This window comes from Geospiza fortis, unplaced genomic scaffold (genome assembly GCF_000277835.1).
Source record: "Geospiza fortis unplaced genomic scaffold, GeoFor_1.0 scaffold41, whole genome shotgun sequence".
NCBI classification, from domain to species: domain Eukaryota; kingdom Metazoa; phylum Chordata; class Aves; order Passeriformes; family Thraupidae; genus Geospiza; species Geospiza fortis.
The window spans coordinates 4,277,167-4,298,265 of NW_005054299.1; the positions used below are offsets into that span (position 1 = coordinate 4,277,167).

Sequence of the window (21,099 nt, forward strand, 5' to 3'; positions counted from 1 at the left end):
GTGTCATGAATGATATTTTTTCTCAGTTGTTTTGGCTCTTGTTTCTTGCAGCATACAGCTTGTCTGTGCAATGCTGTCATTGCCTTGTTGAAGGTGCCCCTTTCATTTCAAAGGTACTTTTTCCAAAAGCTGCAGTCTACAAGTATTAAGGTAAGTACTGCTCAAATATGGCCTCAAATTTCTGCAGAATGTCTTTACTTCATGAGAAAAGTCCTACTGAAGGCACAAAGCTTAAGGATTTTTAGTGAAGATATATGACTGCAAATAGCATTTGGGTTAATGTGCTAGGAGTAAGTTGAATAGCATGTATGCATGGTTGGTCAGAACCACTAGACTGTCACTTAGGCAAGTAGGATTCAGTTCTTTGATTGCAAAGCCTTAAAGGTAAAATGTACCTGGAATTTCTGTTGATTCTGAGTCTGCAAAGCTAAATAATTCTAGTCCTCGGAGGGCAGCTTTTATAGATTTGTATTTTTTTCCCTTTTTCTTTAAAAAGCAGTGTTCACTATCTTGGAAGAAAATTGTCCTATATATCAGCTCACTGACTAAGAATGACTGTATGTGACTAAGGTCATGGGTTTTTTTTGTTGTGCTCAAGTGCTTCTTTTTTCTGGCAAAAGTAAAAGCCTTAAGTTTTTAATATTTACTCTTACTGCATTTTGCTTCTTTGTTCAGCCTAACATACCTATGGCTGTTCTGTGGAAGATTTTTTTCCACATCTTTTGAAGAAATGAAGTAAATGAAACTGATATAAAGATAATATGTGGTATTGCTGATGATGTTTATTAAATAATATAGTAATGAGTCTCTGATAATGTCTGTGTTTCCATTTGCTGATTTTCCTACCCAACCTCTCTTGGAAATTTTTCTATAAGAAGGTATCCTGTTTCATCCTTGAGTTTTGTTTGCTTTTCTGGAGGTTTATAATTACATTTTGCTCTGTTTACTGTGTTCCAGCTTGCTCTATCCCCATCTCCAAGGAACCCAGCAGAACCTATAGCAGTACAGAACAACCAGCAGCTGGCCCTCAAGGTGGAGGGAGTGGTTCAGCACGGATCCAAACCAGGCCTTTTCCGTAAAATCCAGTCTGTCTGTCTCAATGTCTCTTCAGTGCTGCAGAGCAAATCTGGACAGGACTATAAGGTGTGGATAGAACAGAGCCAGGAGGAGTCTTAAGCTTTTTTGCTGTTGTTTTGTTTGTCTCTGGGTAGCAGAATTCCCAGGATGAGATGAATGGAAGGTGGTTCTGTAATCCTTTCACTCATGCCAGTTGACATTCAAGCACTGGCCAGAGCCAAGCATAACTTGTGAAGTGGATCTGGGATTTTTAAGTCTGCAAGATGTCAATACCTTTTTGTAACAGCTCTTCTTCCAAACAAAGTGGCTTTGTGATGTTCAGAAAAAGTCATTAGGAATCTCCCTGAGATGAGGAAAATTCAGCCTAGTTATATATCATATAAAACCCCACAGGGAAAACCAAACAAACCAGGAGTAGATCATTCTCTGCCACATAGTCTCTAGAATTTTTTATAGTCATTTAATGGTTCATTTATTTTGTTTGTGGAAATCATGAGGACAGACTGTCCAAATCAAATAGCATCTGAGAAGACACATATTAAACTTAAGTCAACACTTTTGTCAAAGGCTGCATGGCTGAGGTTTAGGTTCTGCTAACAAGTGATATTCAGCGACAGGCCCACTTTGGTGGGTCTTGGGGTCAGCTTTTTGTTTGTTTTGTTGTTTGGGGTTTTTTGAGGGAGAATAGGAGAAAGTCAATTACTTGTAAAAGAATAGAGCTAGGAAGTGTGTGATGTTTGACTCACATTACTTTGTGGAAAAGTAGAACCTCAGGTGGAGGATGACTTGTTAGCTTGTCCAGCTGTCCCAAGTATGCACATGTATTGGTTTAGGAGAATTGCAAACAGATTTTTCCTTTTTTCTCCTCTCTCCTTCAAGTAGAGACCTGAAAACTTATTTTTGGCAGGTTTATGGTGTTCTAACTTTCCATCTGTGTTCTCAGATTCCTCTTGACAACATGACCAATGAAATGGAGCAGAGGGTGGAACCGCACAACGACTACTTCAGCACCCAGTTCCTGCTCAACTTTGTCATCCTTGGCACCCACAACATCACCGTGGAGTCCTCTGTGATAGACTCAAACGGTATTGTCTGGAAAACTGGGCCTAAAACAACGATTTTTGTGAAGTCTCTTGAGGATCCATACTCGCAGCAGGTTCGCCTGCAGCAGCAGCAGCAGCAGGGCCCGGCCCCAGCGCAGCAGCAGCAGCAGAGAACGGCGTACTCACGCTTCTGATTCCCACCAGTCACCCCAGCATGCTCTGCTGGGACTGCAGCTCTCCTGGACACTTCTTTTTTAAAGGCTTTTTGAAGGTTTTTTATTGCAGCCTTCTCCTAGAAAGTCTCAGATGCCAGTTTGTTGCTGCATTATTATCTGGAGTAAATTCGAACTTGATTCAGCAGAGGCAGCTGTTCAAATCTGGAGTTGTGCTCTTACTATAAGAACGTCTACCTGATCTCTAACTTCTGCTTACAAACCTGTTCCAGCAGGCTTCACAAACTGCAGCAGCAGGGGACATTAAGCTTGTTGATTGGTACTTTCCATGATGTTTTTTAAAGCACATAGGTTCTAATGTCAGGCTTACAGGACATTGGGAAACACTTCAGTTTGGCTGGTTATACAGAAATGAGTGTAATACTAAGTGTGTATCTTTTAATGTGAAGCAATCGGCAGGAATATCCAGAGATTCTTTTTCTGACATTTTAATAGTAAGTTCCAGTATTGGCTGGTGTATGTATGTTATTAAAATTGTTCAGCACTATTTAATGCATGCAGCTGGAGGAAAAAAAATTGCAGTTCACTTGTGATACCCAGACTGCAGAGGGAGGAGACTGCTTGAGAGGTTGCTGTCTGGGGAGTCTTGCAAGAGGCAGAGTTTTACAGGTGGGAATAATCACTGTCTCTCAGATTATATGGAAGATATTACCATATTGTTTTTAAATTTTCATGCATCTGTATTTCTGAAACCTTTTGTTTTGTAGGGTTTTTTTTATTTGCTCTTTTTAGAGGGAAATTAAAACTAATGACAGCTTGCAAGTAAGCAGCTCTGTTTTTTAAAAGGAGTCCTTTATACCAAAACTTTGTAATCTTATGTGGTCTTTGACCAACTTGCAAAGCTTAATTGTTAATTTTACAAGAACTTGAAATAGAATTTTCTCAATTCTAGAAACTGATCCAAAATAATTTTGGAAATACACTGCTTCATACATCCTTTTCACACTTCCTTTGTGATATAAAAGGCTGAACTGTATCCAGACTCACAGGCAGTAGATCACAACATGACCTTCACCTGGTCTTCATGAATAGTCTCTGCTTATCACTCTGTAGCAAAGCAGGACCCACTTGAGTGAGGAGGAGGAGGGTTGGCACTTCTTAGATGCTTCATCTTGTTAATCCCTCTCTTGGAGCAGAAATTTTTATTGTTATTTTCTCAGCAAAATCCCATGATACTGTTATTTCTTCAATCTGATTTCATTCTAGAGCTGACTGGAGTTTACAGGTTTTGCTTGCTTCAAGCACAGAGAATATGATAATGAATTGTTGTAAGCTGAGGCTTCTTTTGCATAGCAGGATGAAGAATTTTTTGCTGTGTTTTCCCATAGTAGTTCCTCTTGGCTGGAGACTATCCAAAAAACCCAAACAAACTGGAAGTGATGGTGCTAGATATCATACCCTGGTCAGGCTATAATCCTAACTGGAAATGGTAACTGGGAGGCAAGGTTGAAACAGAAGACACAAAATTGGTGAAAAGTTGACCAGCATCTTCTAAATTACTTTCCTTTTGAGCAGGAGACAGAAAGTGCCACTGCCTTTCAAGCTGACTGAGGAAAGTGGTGGTTTCTGTCTCACTTCTGTGGTTCCATACCCATAGTTTGGGGGGTGTGTGTATATATTCAGCTGTGTGCACACAGGCACATCTGTACCTGTAGCTACAGCTTGTTGAATGGTCCAGAAAGAGGTGCCTGGCCTGCTGCTATGTATGCTTTCTGTCAGATTGAAGAGCTGAACTCTTTGTGGTCAGCTGGGTTTTTTCATTATAGCCATAGATCAGTTCTTTACCACAAAAACCTCTGTATTTTAATGTTAAAAAAAAGAGACTTAGAGGTCCAAGAGGTTTTTTTACCCTGCATATTGAATGTGTTTCTTGCTCTTATTGACCAGTATGTTGGGGGAAGCCTTTGATGGTGCCTTTCCAAAACAACTCAGAAATTACAAGACATTTCCTTGCTGGGGAACAAACTTTTCTCATAAGTCATGTGCTGTTCAGAGTGGGAAAGCCCTGCTCTGGCCTGAGGCTTAGCTGTCTGTGAGCTGGTGAGATTAACCCTACTACAGCTGAAAAAAGTGGTTCCTTCTTTAAACATGTCTGCTGACCCGATCTGAGAGGCCTCTAGAACTCCAAGAACTTGCATCAGTTTTAAAGCCCAGCAAATCATCCTTGAAGCCTGAAAATCTGGATGTTAGGTATGGGAAAATTGCAATTGCTGCTTCATTGGAAATTCCTGGAGGAGGGTGGCTGTACAAATACCTGCATTTCTAACAAATTCTGAAGAGTTTCTCATGCTGATTCATTTGCAGGTTAGTTATATGTGTGTGCTGATCAGGAAAGGCCCTGGGCCTATTAGTAAATTCTCCTTCTGTGTAAGCACAGTGCTTTATGTTTTGTTGGATTTGTAGTGAGGTAATTTTCTGTGTGGGGAGATTTTTTTGTTTTCTAACAGGGTGTATTTTTTATTCCTAATAAGCTGGGATATACACCTGTCAAACAGAAACCACGGATTTTATGGCAGACAATGTTTCAAAATACCTAAAGAGAAGTGAGGAAGAGTGTTAAAGTTACAGGAATATACAGAAAGCTGCTGTTGGAGCTATCAGCAGTGAATGTGATCCTTCACTATTAGTGGAAGCAGGGAGGTTATTCTTCTTTGAGTCCTGCATTCAGTTTCTGGTGCCTGTACTTGAAGATGTGCAACAAAGAATTAGGAAGGCACTTCTAATATATGGACCCAACTTAAATCTCCCCAGTGTTTCTCAGTAAACATGATTATTATGCATAGCTGCACACTGATAATGGAAGACAATTCAGATCTGTTTCACTTACTGGCAGAAGAAAGAAAATACTCAGTGGCTGGACATTGGGCCTGAGACAGCTGCTAAGAATTCAAACAACAGAAGGGCTTGTGCAGACAGCCACGTCATGATCTGTTCCTAATCACTGAGATATGCCTTCATCTAGCTTGGATAAATTGTTGGGCTGAGCAGGAGGAGGTGATGGAATGAAGATGCCTGGAGGTGCTGGCAATATGTGCAGTGCAGCATGCAGACAATAGCTTTTGGTGCTTAGGCTCTGTCATTTCACCTGACTTCCCACGGATGGTGGAGCCAGTTACCCTCGGAAGTACTTGCCTCTCATTCCTGTGAACATGTGCTCAGGCATGTGTCCAGAAAGTGTCATTTCTGGATTCCTGGCTGATCCCCTCGCTCCAGGCAATGTGGAACTGAATGCAGGTCAGGGGAGGAATGTCCTCTGTCAGATTCTACCTTCCCCTGGAATTTGGAGTGTAATCTCCTGCTAAGGTTATTCAAGCGTATTCCCGAAGTTGCACTCATCGTGGGTATTCATGGAATCTCTATTCATGGAATCTCAGACTTCCTTTCCTGTTTTTGTTTCCTTGGATATGCCCTCATTTTACCCAAGGACTGATATGCCTTAATATAGCTGAAGTTTTTGTATTTGATAGGGGATATATTTTGACTTAAATCCTGTGAAACTGTATGGGAATTGCACAGGTCTGGAAGCAAGTTCAATGGTTCTTTAAACATACGCATAAACTTTTAAGAATTATTTTATTTAGTGATACAACAACTTTAGTTAAAAACCCCACCAACCTACTGAAAGAATTTATAGGATTTGAAGGAATTTTATTGCAATCCTAAAAATACCTTTTGAGTGATATTCAGTGTATGTGTGTATGCATATAGAGAAAGAGAGATCTCACAACACAGTATGGAGCATCTTGCCTTCAGATAAGCTTCATTTCTTTTCTGGTTTGTTGTCTTTCTGTTTGCCTCAAGTGCTTGCTGTGTCCTTGATCAGAATATTTACTACACACGTGTCCTTTTATTTCCTGACAGCATCTTCTCTGAACAATCTGTTCCTTTTGTGGCAGTGCAGGTGTACTCAGGTGTCTGCACTGTGCAAATCGAGACAGCAGGGGGAAAACAGAGGGTAGGGGGAGGAACTTGGGAGCCCTGCCAGCTCTCAAAGTAGTTCTGAGTTGAGTAAAGCCCAAGAACTGCTAGTTCTCTCTGCTTGACTGCTGCAGTTCTGTGTCCAGCACTATGGGAGCTGCTCTTGCTTCACACACATAGGTGCCTCCAAGGACACAACCTGAGATGCTAAGCAAAAACAAACTTACCAGAACCTTGCCGTTTTCATCTCCAGAGCAGAGAGAGTGACTGAGACAAAAACACTTCTTGAAATCAAAGGAAAACCCAGAGTTGCATGCTTCTCTAGCAAGGCATGTTATGCAGTGTTGCAGTTACCCTCTCCTCCCCTGTGAATCTTTAAGCCAGGTGCTGTTTTGTGTCACCAGGAAACAAGCCTGTCTATCTTAGTGACCCCTGATACTTCCTGAGTTGTTTGTACTCCAAGGAACACCTCTCTGCCAAACAGCAGCTGCTCAAACTCACTCCTGAAGTCACAGATTGCTGCCTTTCAGTGAGCATCATCCCAGGTCCTTCAGAAAGTTGCTTTACTCTGCTGATTGTTAGCTGAGGAATAGGAAGCATTTCTTTGGTGTTCTTATTTGCTTTCAGGATATGGTCTTTATCACTTGCTTGTGCACCTCCAAGTGATGCTGTCAAAATTAAGGACAGCTTGGTTGTGTGTTAATGAAGTTTGCACTTAGCCTCAGTCTCCTGACCCAAGGATCTTAGATAAGGTAAGAGCTGTGTTCAGTGAATTTTGAGAGGAAAGTCTTTCTGAGGTTAGAAAGAGCCTTTAACAATGCCTTGAACACTTTCTAGTCACTGGACACCTAACTGTAGTAAAAAGCTGATTTTTCTTTTTTACCAGTGACCCAGTAGAGCAGTCAAGGAGATACTGAAACTGTTTTATTTTATAGATGATAAAAAACTTAGGCCATGGCCACTTCACAGTCTTAAAAATCATCCTTTCCCCTATAGATAAGGAGTCTTATATTGACATTCCCTCAGATAAGATTGTGGAGTTCCTCAGAAGTGTTTTAAAACTTTGATTACTAAAAGCAATTGTTTGGAAGGGGTTTTTTAGGGGTATCAATGGTGACTACAAAGCTCCAAGGAGGATAGGATAAAATAAGAGACTTGTGTGGGTTGGCTGATTTAAAATACCTTTGCTCAGCATTTTAAGTATGTGGCTTGCTGGCAATCCATTTTATAGAGCCTGTCCTTGCTTCCCAGAAGCTCTAAATTTAGGAATGCAGTTAATGTGAAATTAAGAGCTGTCCGTGCTTAACACACAGCTAACTATGGAGAAAACCCAAGGAGGAGCAGTTGAGCTGGAAGAGACTGGGATAAATATAAACTGAGTGTGATGTGGATGGATGGACTCTGCCAAACATGGTGGGTGAATCTCCAGGGTACAGTTTCATGCTTCACTTGACACCTTCTAGGTGTGTGGCAGTGCTGAAAAGGGACTCTCTCTTGTGCTTATTCCTGACTCCAGCTTTGCTCTTTGGATCACATCATGACTTTATCCACTTAAAACAGTTCCAGTTGGCTTGAGTGGTTTTTTCTGCTGGTTTCTAGAGTGACTTGGTCAATGCAGTGAGTACCAGACAGGTGCTGGGGAAGAGTCTGGTGTATCCTGGAGGTACTGGAGAGCTGCTGGACTGGCTGCCTGTGTACCTGCCGTGTATTTCTGTGTTTAGCAGGAGGCTGGGGGGGACTCTGAGTTCATGTGCACCTGAACTGGGCCTTTTGTGCACGGGCACTGGAGAGGGCAGAGAGCACTGCAGAGTTCCCAGCCACTGCCCAGCCTTGCTGCTGCTCTGAGTCACTGCCCAGAGTGAGAAGGTGACATGAGGACAGGAAGGAAGGAAGGAATGCCCTTTGGAGCAGTGTGTCTGTCCCTGCTCTGCAGCAGCTGAGGCATGCTTGAGCGTGTCCTGATTTGCCAGCAGTGCATGAGGGCAGCCGTTCACAGTGGGGAGCCACGATGGCTTCTGACTCTGCTTGTTTCCCCAAGGTGTGCAGAGGTCTGATTGCAGTTCATAGCAGTGATATTCCTACATGCACACTTAGAAATTCTGGCCAAAGCTAGGCTTTTGTCCCCTAGCCTGAACTCCACTGGTAACTAGTTCCATGGGTACGTGGTTGCAGAAATTGGTCTGTGCAAATGACAGTGTCCAAGCCAGATCACTGAGTGAAGCGGATGCAGACCTCTCAGAGCTGGTCACCCCCTGCAGACACAGGGGAAATTTCAGCTGTTGTAATAATTGACAAATGTCTGACCTCTTCGGAAGGTCTCTCCCTCATTCCACAAGGGAGGAGCAGAAGCAATTGTAATTAATTAGGCTAATTATTGCTACTCATCAGTGAAGCTGATGTATGTAAGCAGTGAGCTGATCTTCCCTCCAAAGTACAAACTCTAATAATTTTATTTCCTTTATCTGTCTGTCACCTGTACTGAATTGATGTGCATTTTCACCCTTGCAGAGGAAAAGGTTTTCCTGACAGCTGTCTGTGCCATTTGAGAGAGATGTAGGAGATTTCCTTGATTCTCCTTGTTGTAAGGGTTTAAGTGGACCAAGTCTTTGTGAGTTGGGTAGGAAATTCTGAGTATTAATCCTGACTGCATCTGGGTAGTACTAGCCACATCATAGATCCACTGGAGAGATTTGTGTTTCTGTTAGTGTGTGTAAATTAGGTCAAAAACAAAAATATACACTGATTTTCATTTTGGGGGGAGTGGGGCAATAAAGATGAACCAGAAGAATAGCTTGGAGGCTGTATGTTTAGTTGTATTTCAGCCTGGCCCTGAAAAAAGCACCCAGTTGTGTTAGTTTTCCTATTTAAAACAAAACCATATAATGACAATTACAACAGCCCTCAAACCCCTGATTCAAACCCCCAGCTTTGTTTTGCTGTTCAGAGTTTTAGGAATTGACTATGGTCATAGAAAATATTGTCCTGTTTTGTGGAAGGATATTTTTTCTTTTTGTATAGGAAAAAGGAGAACACAACCCCCATGACTCTTAACTGTGTTGCAATGCCTCCAGTAGTTCAATTTGGCAAGATAACAAAACCAGTGCAGAACTTAAAAGGTAATTAATGCTTATGAGAAAAAATATAAAAATATTTTTAAATGCCATGCTGATGAATCAATCTTTTTTTTTTTTTAATGGAACCTTTTTTCAACAAAACCCAGTGTTGCAGATCAGGTACTCAGGTTCAGGTCTGCCCTTTAGTGATGTGAGTGTACTAAATGGCAGATGGGAATGTTGATGATTCACTGAGTATATTTATGTGTCAACACTACCTCACCAGAAAACAGCTTACTCAGAGGGATATGGAACTTAAAATTTGTTTTCAGTGCAGCCTGCTCTGTAGTACAAATACAGGGAGCTCTTGCTGTGAGAAGACAGATGGGAGAGCCCTCTGTGATGCCTCTCTGAGCACCTGAGAGGGTGATCTTTGCCTTTCTGCTGCTCTCTGTGCTCTCTGCCCTTCCAGCCATGGCTAATAACAGCACCTACAGGCTGTGCTGGTTTTGGACATCCCCTGTTCTCTGTGATGTGGTTTGTCTGACTTGGGAGTTCTCACCTGTGTGTGGCCACTTATCTCCTCCTGGCAGAGATGAAAATATTTTCTGCTGTGGAAAACTGCTGGGAGCTTGACATCCTCTTCCTGCTGTAAATCTTTGACCACTTCCTGCAGCTCCAAGGCAGCCCAGGGAGAGGCTGGCATTGACCACCTCAAATACTCTGCTATGCAATCTGAATAAATTTGAAAAATGCCACTTTTAATCTCTTGAGCTTTTCCTTTCAGCTGCTTCTCTGCAATCATGATAGCCATAAATCATGTTTAGCCTAATCTCATTCCTCATTTTTATTTTTAGTATATGACTTCAGGAAGTGTGGCTTAAAAAAATAATTTTAAAAAGAGCCAAATGCTCAGTAAAATCTGTCCTTCTGAAAAGAAATATAAAAATCTGTCCTTCCAACAGTATTGTTAGGCAATTCAATTAGTTTTGGGTTGACCTTCAAATACCCAGTCTTGCTGGGCTGTGCCTGACATTTTGCCATTCAAAGAGTAAAGGATTATCAGCACAGGAATTTAACAGTAGTTTTGCAGGCCAAGTGGCTGCCACTCCATCCTGTGGGTGGGACTGGGGCAGTGCTTGTGTGACTTGCAGTCAGCAAAAGTTGATGGCAAATTAGCAATTTAAAAATGTATCACTGTAATTATCACCTGTTTTATTTCCTCATCTCCTCCCTTTAGGAGAGATAAAAAAAAAACCCAGCATTCTTGTTGTGCTCACAGATAAGATTACAAGTAATAACATTATTTACTTAGTACACTAGAGTATGGAAATAGTGAGATCACATGTGAACAAAAACATAGCTCATTTTGTCTTTTATCTTTCCTTCAGGAAGACTTTGACCTGTAAATTGTAAAGAAGCTGTGGAGCCTGGGTCAGTCCCAGCAGCTCAGCTGTGGGAGCAGTGATTCATTTGTGCCCATTCTCAGTTCCAGCTGTGGTGCTGATAATGAAAAGCTGACAGCTGAAGGGCAGAGGTGGAAAGGACTTTGTCCAGTGAGACAGCAGCAATCTACAGCTGTGCTGGGCTGCCGGAGATGTCATTTGTTCACCAGTGATTTGATTACTCAACAGTCTACATGGATTCACAAGCCATTCACAGGACTTGAATTTCTAAACAGAATGTAGACAAAAGTTTCCTTTAATGTAGGACAAATCCGTGTAATGCTGTAGTAGGGTTGACACAGGGCACAGGATCTCTGCCACAGCTCTGTGTTGGGCTGCTGTTAAAATCAGGTGCATAATTCATGCTCAGCACAGGCAGTTGAGACCATGACTCATTTGTGCCTCTCTAAAATATTAAACTTCCAGGCCACTTCAATTACAAGCCTGGCAAGACATACAGCCTGATACAGTAAAATATTTATCTGTGTTACCCACGTAATGGCAAAAGAATCCAGTCATTACAAAGAATGCTACTTGTGATTAATTATTTAATTAGTTTTTTTGATCATTTTGGCTGCCTAGGAGTAGAAAGAGCTGCAGTTGCATGGACATTTCACTTACTAAAGTATTTTGGAGATGCACAAAAGCATTGCATCTTCAGGAATATAAGCCTTTAAAGTATTTGTGCATGTGTAAGCAAGTGTTAGTCTGAAGGAGGGTGAAAGTTAAAAGAAACTGGACAAACTTAAACCTCTGTAATAGCAAAGATTAAAGATGAATTCTAAAAGAGAATCTGAAAAAGATCTCGAGATATTTGAGTTTTGAGGAGGGGGAAATACTAACAGTGCCTTTAATAAATGCACTCAAATACCACGTGTTAAGTAATGAAGATCTCCTGATGAAAGACTAATTGAAATGTTCTTGATGATTTGGTTTAATGTAACAGAATTAGTGCTTCCAAATTGCTAAAATGAGAACCTGGTCCATGAGCTTTCTTTTTAATCTAGATGGTAGCAAGAGCTAGATTTCACATCCATTGTATCACAGGTTCAAAATTCATTTTTTTTGTGTTTATCTAGGCAGCCCTGTCGAGCTCTGTGTACAGACAACAGATGGACTTAGCAGTGGACTTTGCCTGGAACTGAATGCATGCAAATGGCTCTATATGTGAAACTGTAGAATGCACTGAAAAATCTGAGTATTCCAGCTCATGTTTCCCTGCATAATGAAGTCGCTGACTAGCATGATCAGATTATAAAAAGTCATCTTTGGTGTTTATATAATTCCTAGATTCAGCTGAACTATTTTTAATCAGGAATTCAATTGTTTATCTTGTATGTTCTTTTATATCCTTTCATCCTGCATTTGCATACATTGTGATGACCTTTTGTGGAAACCCTGCAGGATTTTTATAACAGTTCAGCTGAAATTCAATGTGAACTCCATCAGCTGTTTCAGGCTGGGTAGGATCTCAGCAACACAGCTCACAGGGTGAAGAGCTTCTGTGAACAAGGGTACAGAGAGTTTTTCTGTGATACTCATTGCTTTTCTACTGGAACAGAATGTTAATCCGTTTATTTTGTACGGATATTTCATTTTTCGTGTTTTTAAAGATGATGACCAGAGACTGTAGGGTTTTGGCAGCTGCTGATCTCTGAGCTGCAGCATTGCAAGACTAAAATTGCAAGATTTATCTTTTTGTTTTGAACATAAAGTCAAGTAGTGTTTTCTAAGGCCTCTGGCAAATGCTGTTGAGAAATGACTGCTCCTGGGTGTGTTGGTTACAGCAGTGGTTTGCAAATCTTCCTGAGGTTCTGCAATGATTAAGGCTTCTGCAGAGTGTATTACACAGTGTATTTGAGCAAGCTTGATCAACTTTTTCCCTGCAATCTATTGCCTTGGTTCTGCAAATTCACAAGTGGATTCTACTCAGTTGTGTCTTCACTCAGCTGCTAGCTTGCACTTTTTCATCCATCTCCTCAAGACATAATCCACAGCTTCTAACAGGTCATCCTGCACAGCAGTGCTTGCACCCAGTCCTTCCAAATGCACCCTTGGATTCTTTCTGTAACTCCCTGAAGTTACCTCTGCAAAAGCTGGGATGCTTTCAGTTTCTGTCAGAGGAGGAGGAGCAGAATGAGCTGGGCAGTGCTGTGCAAGTGTCCAGTACAGATCACCCTGGCTGCTTTACACTCAGCGGCAGCCTCTGCCTGACCACGTGTCAGAGCTGTTCCCTTCCTTGCTCACCTTTCACAGGGAAAACTTAGTGGCCAGGAGCAAATGTGAAGGTGTCTGGCAGCATAATGAGTAGCAGAGATTACCTTACCTGGAATGTGAGCCTTTCTGCTGTAGATTTGGACACGTGTAATTAATGTTTGCTGCCAGCCACAGATGCTGCCATCTAGGAGAGGGAGCCCAGGGAATGTTTTTGTGCACTCCTCTAATGACTGATGTTGGTCTGGGTTTGGGGTTGGTTGGCTGGGGGTGTTGTTTGTTTGTTTTTGATGTGTACCACATCCTTAGGGGAGAGATGATCAATATTTAAGGAATGTAACAACTCCTATATTACCTCCACTTGGAGACAGAAGTTACCACAATAAGAGTGTGTGTTGTAGGGAGTGGAATGTGCAATATAATTTACGTAGTCCAAATTACTGGCCTCCACCCCAACCTGAGACAGCAATAGCTGGTGTGGAACAAGAAGGTGTCAAGCCTCTGCTTCCATTCCTTCCTGCCTTCAGGAAAAGAAAGCTTATCACTGGGCATGGTAGACACTCGTGGAATATCTGAGACATTGCCCTGGCCAGTGCTGCTCCCTGCTAGGCTGGCAGCTGGTAATCTCAGGCACCAAGATAGTCTGGAATTCAAGTACCACCCCATGGTATGTCCCGTTTCTTCACCAGTCAAGCCTGAGAACCCTTACTAACAAACTGTCGCAAACGCAACATCATTTGTTCTTCAGCTGTTGGTTATTTTTCTACTGGTGTTCATCTTTGGTAGCTTTGCCTTGACAGAAAGAATCTAATTCAGTCATCACTAACTATTAACAGTGGAAAAGAGGATGCAAGGCTGGGTTTGGGAGGCAAATTCCTTGGAATACACAAGTACAGAGAAGAGAACATGAAAGAGTAGGTTAAATACTCAAGCCTACACTCTGCTGTATTGAGCTCTTTCTCCAGCATGTCACTGCTTTGATCCATACTTACAGTTTGCCAATCAAGACACATTTTATGATAACATTTTACTTACTTACTGTTTCACATTCTTGCTCTGACTGGGACTTTCTGCTTCTCTGTAAATGTTTGGCCTAAAAGGCTTGAATTAATGTCTTCTCTAATGGCAGATGCTGCCATTTAGAAGTGTTATCTGAAAGACATGCAATTAATTCTTGACCTCAATTAACTCAGTACACCATTCTCAGAGCCGAGTGTGATAAGCAGTTATGGTTCTATGATACTGAATTTGCTGTGATGTATCATTCAGCACCACAAGGCACATCTTGTTTGATAATTTTTCAGAGCCTCAACACATCAGCCTGTTCTGTCTTCTCCTTCCTCCCCCCTTCCAAAACTTGTAGGGCTTCCACTGATGTCTCAGTCTTGACAATTTTAAGTGGAAGCAAGTGGAAAGATCTGAGTTCTACCAATAATGAGACTTCATTTATCAATCTCACAACTGCATTTAATGCCATTTTTCAATCCCCAAATCTGGGGATGGATCCCCACCTGAACAACATGGTGAGTGTCCTGCTCAGAGTCTCCCACTTCCATTGGAAACCTTGGGGCTGGAGAGCAGGGAGGTGACAGCTGGGACTTTAGAGAAACTTGCATTTGAGACAGTGTGAGATGAGGCACAGAACACTGGTAGGTTGGTCAGCCTCAGCCTGGGCCACACTGGGGGTGCAGGGCTCCAGAGGAGCTCAGTGGAACTGGGACTACTGATACTTCCATATGGAGAAGAAGGGATAAGAGTTGAGCAGATGATTGAAAGGGTTTTTATCTACCACTTGTATCACTTCTGTGTGACAAAGGGAGTTTCTGTTATGCATTTACTTTCCTCAATATTTTTTTTAATACATAGTATTACAAAAATAGTATTACAGTTATAGCTATCATTAGGAAACTGTATGATTTTGAAACCTTACTTTAGTTTCTTTGTTCCCTTTTGTTGACTTAGGCTGAACAAATCAAACTGTGTAATCCCTTGTGGATTCATCCATGCCATTAGGATTGCTTTTCTTAGCCACAGTTAACAATGGTGTAATGGGTTTTACAACATTTTATTAAGTTGAAATGCATCAATAGCACTAATGATAAACAATTGTGGTATTTCAGGAAGAACAAATTCCAGCTCTTACTGTGCATGCCAACCTATGGAGCTTTTGGGCAGCACATGACTGTGTGGCATGAAAATAGGAAGTAATTGTCCCCTACAAACATGTTAGTGGCACAGACTTAAGGGAATTGGTCTTGGATGTCTGTGCTAAAAAATACATAACAGCATTTCTATCATCTAGATAAAAGCTCCTCTTTGACTGATGACTGTTGCCCAAGCCTGTGCTGTTGGCTGGTGTAAATCAGGATAAAGTGGTTTGGATTGGCTGTAGGGAGGACAGGAATGGGCTTTATTGTGGATGCCAATCATAGGACAGGGCATGGTGCCTCCTCCCTTCCTCTCCTGCTGATCACATTGGGCCTGGCCCTGGCTTAGGATGATAATATGAAACTACTGCTAAGATGTATAAGGGTTTTCTGGAATCCAACCTTCTCCTGCATCCATGGAAAAAAGAAGGCTTCAGTTAGGACCTAACTGTGGCCTTGCAGTACCTGAAGGGAGCCTATGAGAAAGATGGAGAGGGACACTTTACAAGGGCATGTAGTGACAGGACAAGAGGGAGTGGATTCAAACTAAAGAGAGTAGGTTTAGATTGGATATTAGGAGGAAATTCTTTCCTGTGAGGGTGCTGAGGCGCTGGCACTGGCTGCCCAGAGGTTAGCTGGGGATGCCCCATCCCTGGAAGTGTTCAAGGCCAGGTTGGATGGGGCTCTGAGCAGCCTGGTCTAGTGGGAGGTGTCCCTGCACAGAGCAGAGGGGTTGGAATAAATGGTTTTTAAGGTCCCTTCCAACCCAGGCCGTTCTGTGATTCTATGATCTTTCCCTGTAGGAAAAAAAAAAAACCTAACCCAAAACAGGATGCCTTTTAATGCTTAACTGATACTGTTGTCTACCTTAATTAACGATTACTCATTAACCAGTGCCAAGAGTATTTTTAACTGAAGTTTTCCCAAAGAAATGATTAATTGCTGTTAACAGTGGGCATCAGTATTCTGCATTCAGCAGAGAGACTGCAACCATGTTTTTCAGGCAGGTAGCAAGGCTGCAGAAGATGTGGGCAGCTTGAATGCAAATCATGGTGCGACTTCTCCTTTTGGATTTCCTTGAGCTTGTGCAAAAACTGTATAAGCAGCTTGCACCATGGATGTGTTCATGACCTTCTTCGGGTAACCAAATTAAACATAGTCTTGAGGAAGCTCAGCAAAACAGTTGCAAAGCTGCATATGGCATCATAAGACAAGGACGTTGCATGCCGTGCTAAACTGGGGGAGGGAAGATGAGGAGTATTTCAATAGATCTCTGTCCTAATCAGATTTCAGTGATGAATTTATTTTACAATACTGGCTTCCTGGAAATGTACAGTGGACCTTGGATCAGACCTGATTAGTTTGTCCCCAGGTCTTCAGTCTGCTCAAATAGGATGGATCTTTGCACTTTGACCAGTGCTGTTTGAAATCACTGGAATTCAGCACATGGACAAACAGACTACCCCACAAAGGCAGCTGTTGTTGTTACAGTGGACTCTGCTTTCTTTTTCAACTCAAAAATCACCACTTTCCTGAAACATCAATATTAATTTTAGATTGTACTGATATAGAATTCAACAAACATAAGAAGGATAAAGTAGTGTGAATAACTCTTTTATTTTGTAACAAGCTGTTCACTTGGGATTTAAGTGTGATAATCACATTTAATAACAGTGATAAGCATTTATTTAGTTCTCTTGTGTTTATGGTTTGATCTACAAACGCTGACTTGGTATTAAGAGTTTGCCAAAACCCAAGTAGGTCAGCCTGGTAAATTCTGACTTGAAATGAACTTGAGAGAAAATAAGAGCTTCATCTGATCTTTATGCAACATATGAACTTTATGATCAGGACCATACAGCATAGTGCTTAGTTTGCCAGTACAGATGGAGAGAAATATTAGAGATTAATTCAGGGCTGTCAAATTCCGTTTTTTTCTATATATATTTTTTTAAATGGCTAATCACAAAACAGTGTGATAACTAGAAAATGTTGGGAGTCCCATCTGCCTAAAAACAGGTTGGCTTCATCTCTGTGTTTGTACCAGGCTTCCTTATGCAAACTTAATGGGCTTACAAAAAATCTTGCAAAGCGCAAGTTTATATATAATCAGCATGTTATCATTGCCTCGTTGCCTGAAGTAGTAAGATTCTGTAGATGGGATTGAATTCAATCGATGTTATGGACAAAAGATTTCATAACCAAGCAAACAAAGAGGTTAAAGATTAATTAGTTGGAGTAACTCTAGAGCTCCTTTCTTTCAAAAATGCCAACAAACCAACACAAAACAAGATGCCACAAAAATCAAAAGCAAACCCTCCGCTCAAACTTACCCTGATGACAGCAGTGTCAATGGGGTGAAGAAAACACCCATGGAACTGAGATGAGGACCCAGCTTTGTTGTCAAAGCTGCCCAGTGACTGACACACACGGAGCAAGGTTAAAAACATTCCACAGAGCAGCAAAGGGAAGTGCTGCTCACTGACCACCTGGTTGCATTGTGCTGTATCTGTTACCCATCTTTAATAAGAGGCCTCTGTCAAAGTCTTCAGTTTTGCTTTAATGTGAAATCAGACACCTCAAAACACCTGAATTATTCAGCTCACAATTACAGGGGCTGGTATGGAGACCTTATTACAGTATGAAAAAGCATTGTAATAGCAGGAGCAACCTCTCTGGTTTGTAAGATTATATTGATTTGGCCAACTGTGAAATACATTGAGTAACCTCACCAGATCTGCATATGAGTTACAGAACACAATAGCTGCAATAAGAGGCCTTATATTAATCATATGCTGGACCAAAAGTAACCCAAAAATTATAAATATGATGTGTACATCTTATGTAAAACAGATTGAAATGGAAAATCCAAGAGTGGCATTGTGTGAAGGTTAACAAGCTCTGCCTAAGTGCAAAATTATGAAATTTGCATAGAGCTGGTAGAAGAAAGGGAGCAATGGCTACATCTGCCTCACCTTCTGCTAGTCTTGACTAGCTGGCAAGTTGTTCAAATGGGATATATTCTGGATTTTGCCTGTCTTACAAATGGTGAAGGTCACGAACGAGATGACTGCACTGTTCTTAACCAGCTCCAAAATTCCTTGATTTGTTCCTGTTATGCTGTAGAAAGAATAAGTACATTCAGATATTCATGTACCCAAATTCTTTTGGGAGATCAAGATAGCCTTCACTGAAGCGTCATCTGGCTTTGTCCTCCTCTGTAGCTTATCCTTAGAGTCTCTTTAGATTCTCTGTGGTGGAAGTAATACAGATGCTGGTTATCACACACAAAGGAAATAAATGCATCCAAAACCAGTTAAGAACAAACCCCTGACAAATCCTAAATAACAGAGTACTTCTAAATATTAGAACATAATCTACACCTGAAAAAGTTTATGAACTATCACTTTTTATATGTCCATACCCAATAAATCTATTTTGACACTGCCTTGGACTCAGCAAACAATTGGAAAGCATGTGAAAAATAAAAATTAGGCATTAAATGGGACAAAAATGATGCAACCTTCCCATAGAGAAAGCCCAACTATGCTGGCCAATTAAACTGAGCAGCAGCAATCCACCAGATGAGCTCCATCTGAAATGCAGAGCAGGGAGGATGCAGTCCACGTTCTTGACAATCTCACTATATAAAGACCCAGTTTGATGCAGGACTCGGTAGATGGAGTGATGGGACCACAGCCAGCCCCAGCATTAGACATAAGCAGTCTCCTCTCTTCCCCAGTATTTTTGTACACTGGTATTTTTGTATCCTGATTTTGTGGAGCTGTGTCTTCCATGTTGCATGGCCTCCTTGGCTTGGTTTGCTCAGAGAGCACCCCAGAAGCTGTGTGTCAAACTTTATTTTTTACTTTATGTTGGACAGAGCTTCAAGCATTGCACTGGAGTTGCCTCACTGGAGCCAGAGTTTCTTCTTCTGTCTGTGTCTAACTGTATAAAATTCCCTTGGGCAAAATTACAAATGCAATAATGCCTGGTTATAAAATGTTTACTTGGTCTCATTTAGGCTTACAAAAATTTTGGAATGAAATATTAACTTAAAGAGCTATGTAACAATCCAACTTGCATCATATTTAATGATTCCTGGTTAAAAAAAAGCAAACAGCCAAACAAACAACATCCAAAACCCATTTCAGGTAAAATGCTGCTACTTCAATGCTACTTTTTATTCACTCAGGAAAAAACACATTTTGTTTAGTCTGTCTTACACTAGTGATAAAAAATGGCCCTAAAACAACTCAAGACCTTAACTTGGCATCCTGCAGTATTGTTAAATGAGCATTAAGATCTGATGTCAACTCAAGCTAGTAGAAGGGAGAAGAAAAGTGTGCATTTATCACAAGCCTGAAAGTTTTGGTCATGCTTGTGATGTTTCCTCTGAGGCCTATAATTTTTTTAACGTGAAAAAACTTAGCCTTTCATCCAAAGGTTTAAATATTAGAGAAAACGAGCAAAAACGACAACTCTGTGTGCTAGAGCCAAGGGAACTGGCAAGGCTGCAGCTGGCTCATCTTGGTGAAGGGACCTGGAGGTGCAAGCAAGGGAAGGGAACTTGTCAGGGGGCTGAGGTTCAGTTAAAACCTTTTTACATAAATTCAGGAATGTGACAAGTGTTAAAGCCAATGCCACAATTTACTTGCTTTTTAACTGCTGCTTCAGGTTACCCTGAAGTGTCCTTAAAAGAATTAAAGTGCAAACAAAAGCATCTTTGACTAAAAAGTCAAATAGGCTGATAACATTTACTTCCTGGAGAGAAATGACAAAAGGCAAGGCCTGGGTTTTATGTTTTGTGTGTGATAAATGAAGGATAGCCTTCAAAAGGAGCTTGTGTGTCTGAAAGATTACTGAAAATAGATCTTTTTAAAAGCATGGCTGCTGTTGGATGACTACAGGAAAGAAGATGGGATCAGCTTGCTGCTGAAGTTCAAGGGACTTGGACAAGCAGGGTTCCTCCTGAGGTGCAGCTGGTGGAGATGGAGTAACTGATACTGTCCTTTAAATTTGAGAATCTACGTGGAGAATGGAAGTGATTTTGCCTTTCTTACAGAGTTTGCAGTAGAAACTACTGTTACAGAGTATTTTGGAAGGTTTAACTGCTGTAATGAAAATGTTAAATGTTCTGAAGACAGTGATGCAAAAATCCTTCACACTGGGGTATTTGACACTGCAAAGCAGCTCAGAATTGAAGGTTAAATGTAATTTATTTTTTTACATATCCTAAAACTTCCTCCCTTTTGTGTTTTTGTGTGGCTTTATCTTTTTTCCCCTTTGTTCACTGCAGATTATAGAAAACATAGGTTCTTGATGCTTCTTTAAACCGTGACTTTTCCAAATCTAATGCTAACTACTTAATTCACTTGAGATGCTTTCTTTATTTATGTTCCCCTGAGTATATTCCCCATTTCATATTATGCATCTTCCAGCAGCCTGTGCTCTGCATGTTCCCATCTCTGTAGTTCCTCATGGCAGTTTAGTCTTCTTCCATGTTTTCTATCATGCTCTCTCTTTAAAATAAAATTTTAGATAATTCCCCAAGTAGCCAGATGTTTTTTTCTGAGAGGCTGGAAGCAGTAGTTGTTTTCTGCTCTGCAGAATTTCCAAGATTTCTCAGAAAATTTATTTTCTTGTCCTTGCTCTCTGTATGACAGAGATTATGATTTGTAAATGCCATTTTGTTTTTACAGTTGTCAGCACATGAGTGCATCCTCCTAACCCTTTCTGCTCCAAACACATGGCATCTGCAGCTTCAGTTTGCTGCAAGGAGAGCAAGCAGGGAGAGCTGACTGAATCTGGTCATGACAAATGAGCAGCTTCTGATTTGCCAATCTTTGACCCAGAGTGAGGTTCAAAAGCATTCCAAAGCTTGCTGTTTCCCAACTCCAGAAAGCAGCCCTTCAGCTGGCTGGCGTTGGCAGCTCCCAGCCTGGATTCCATTATGGCTGTGACTGCTT

The 21,099-nt window shown here is 41.2% G+C and overlaps 1 protein-coding gene across 1 annotated transcript in view; it reads left to right on the forward strand.

Annotated features, from left to right (window-relative positions):
* Positions 1-3,259, forward strand: part of INTS7 (integrator complex subunit 7) — a 25,663-nt gene extending 22,404 nt beyond the window's left edge. Inside the window, exons 18-20 of the mRNA XM_005416168.2 lie at positions 52-150; positions 958-1,143; positions 2,021-3,259. Of these exons, the coding sequence (XP_005416225.2) occupies positions 52-150; positions 958-1,143; positions 2,021-2,314 (579 nt within the window). The 3' untranslated portion in view covers positions 2,315-3,259. The remainder of the gene's footprint in view (positions 1-51; positions 151-957; positions 1,144-2,020) is intronic.
* The last annotated feature ends 17,840 nt before the right edge of the window (positions 3,260-21,099 follow it).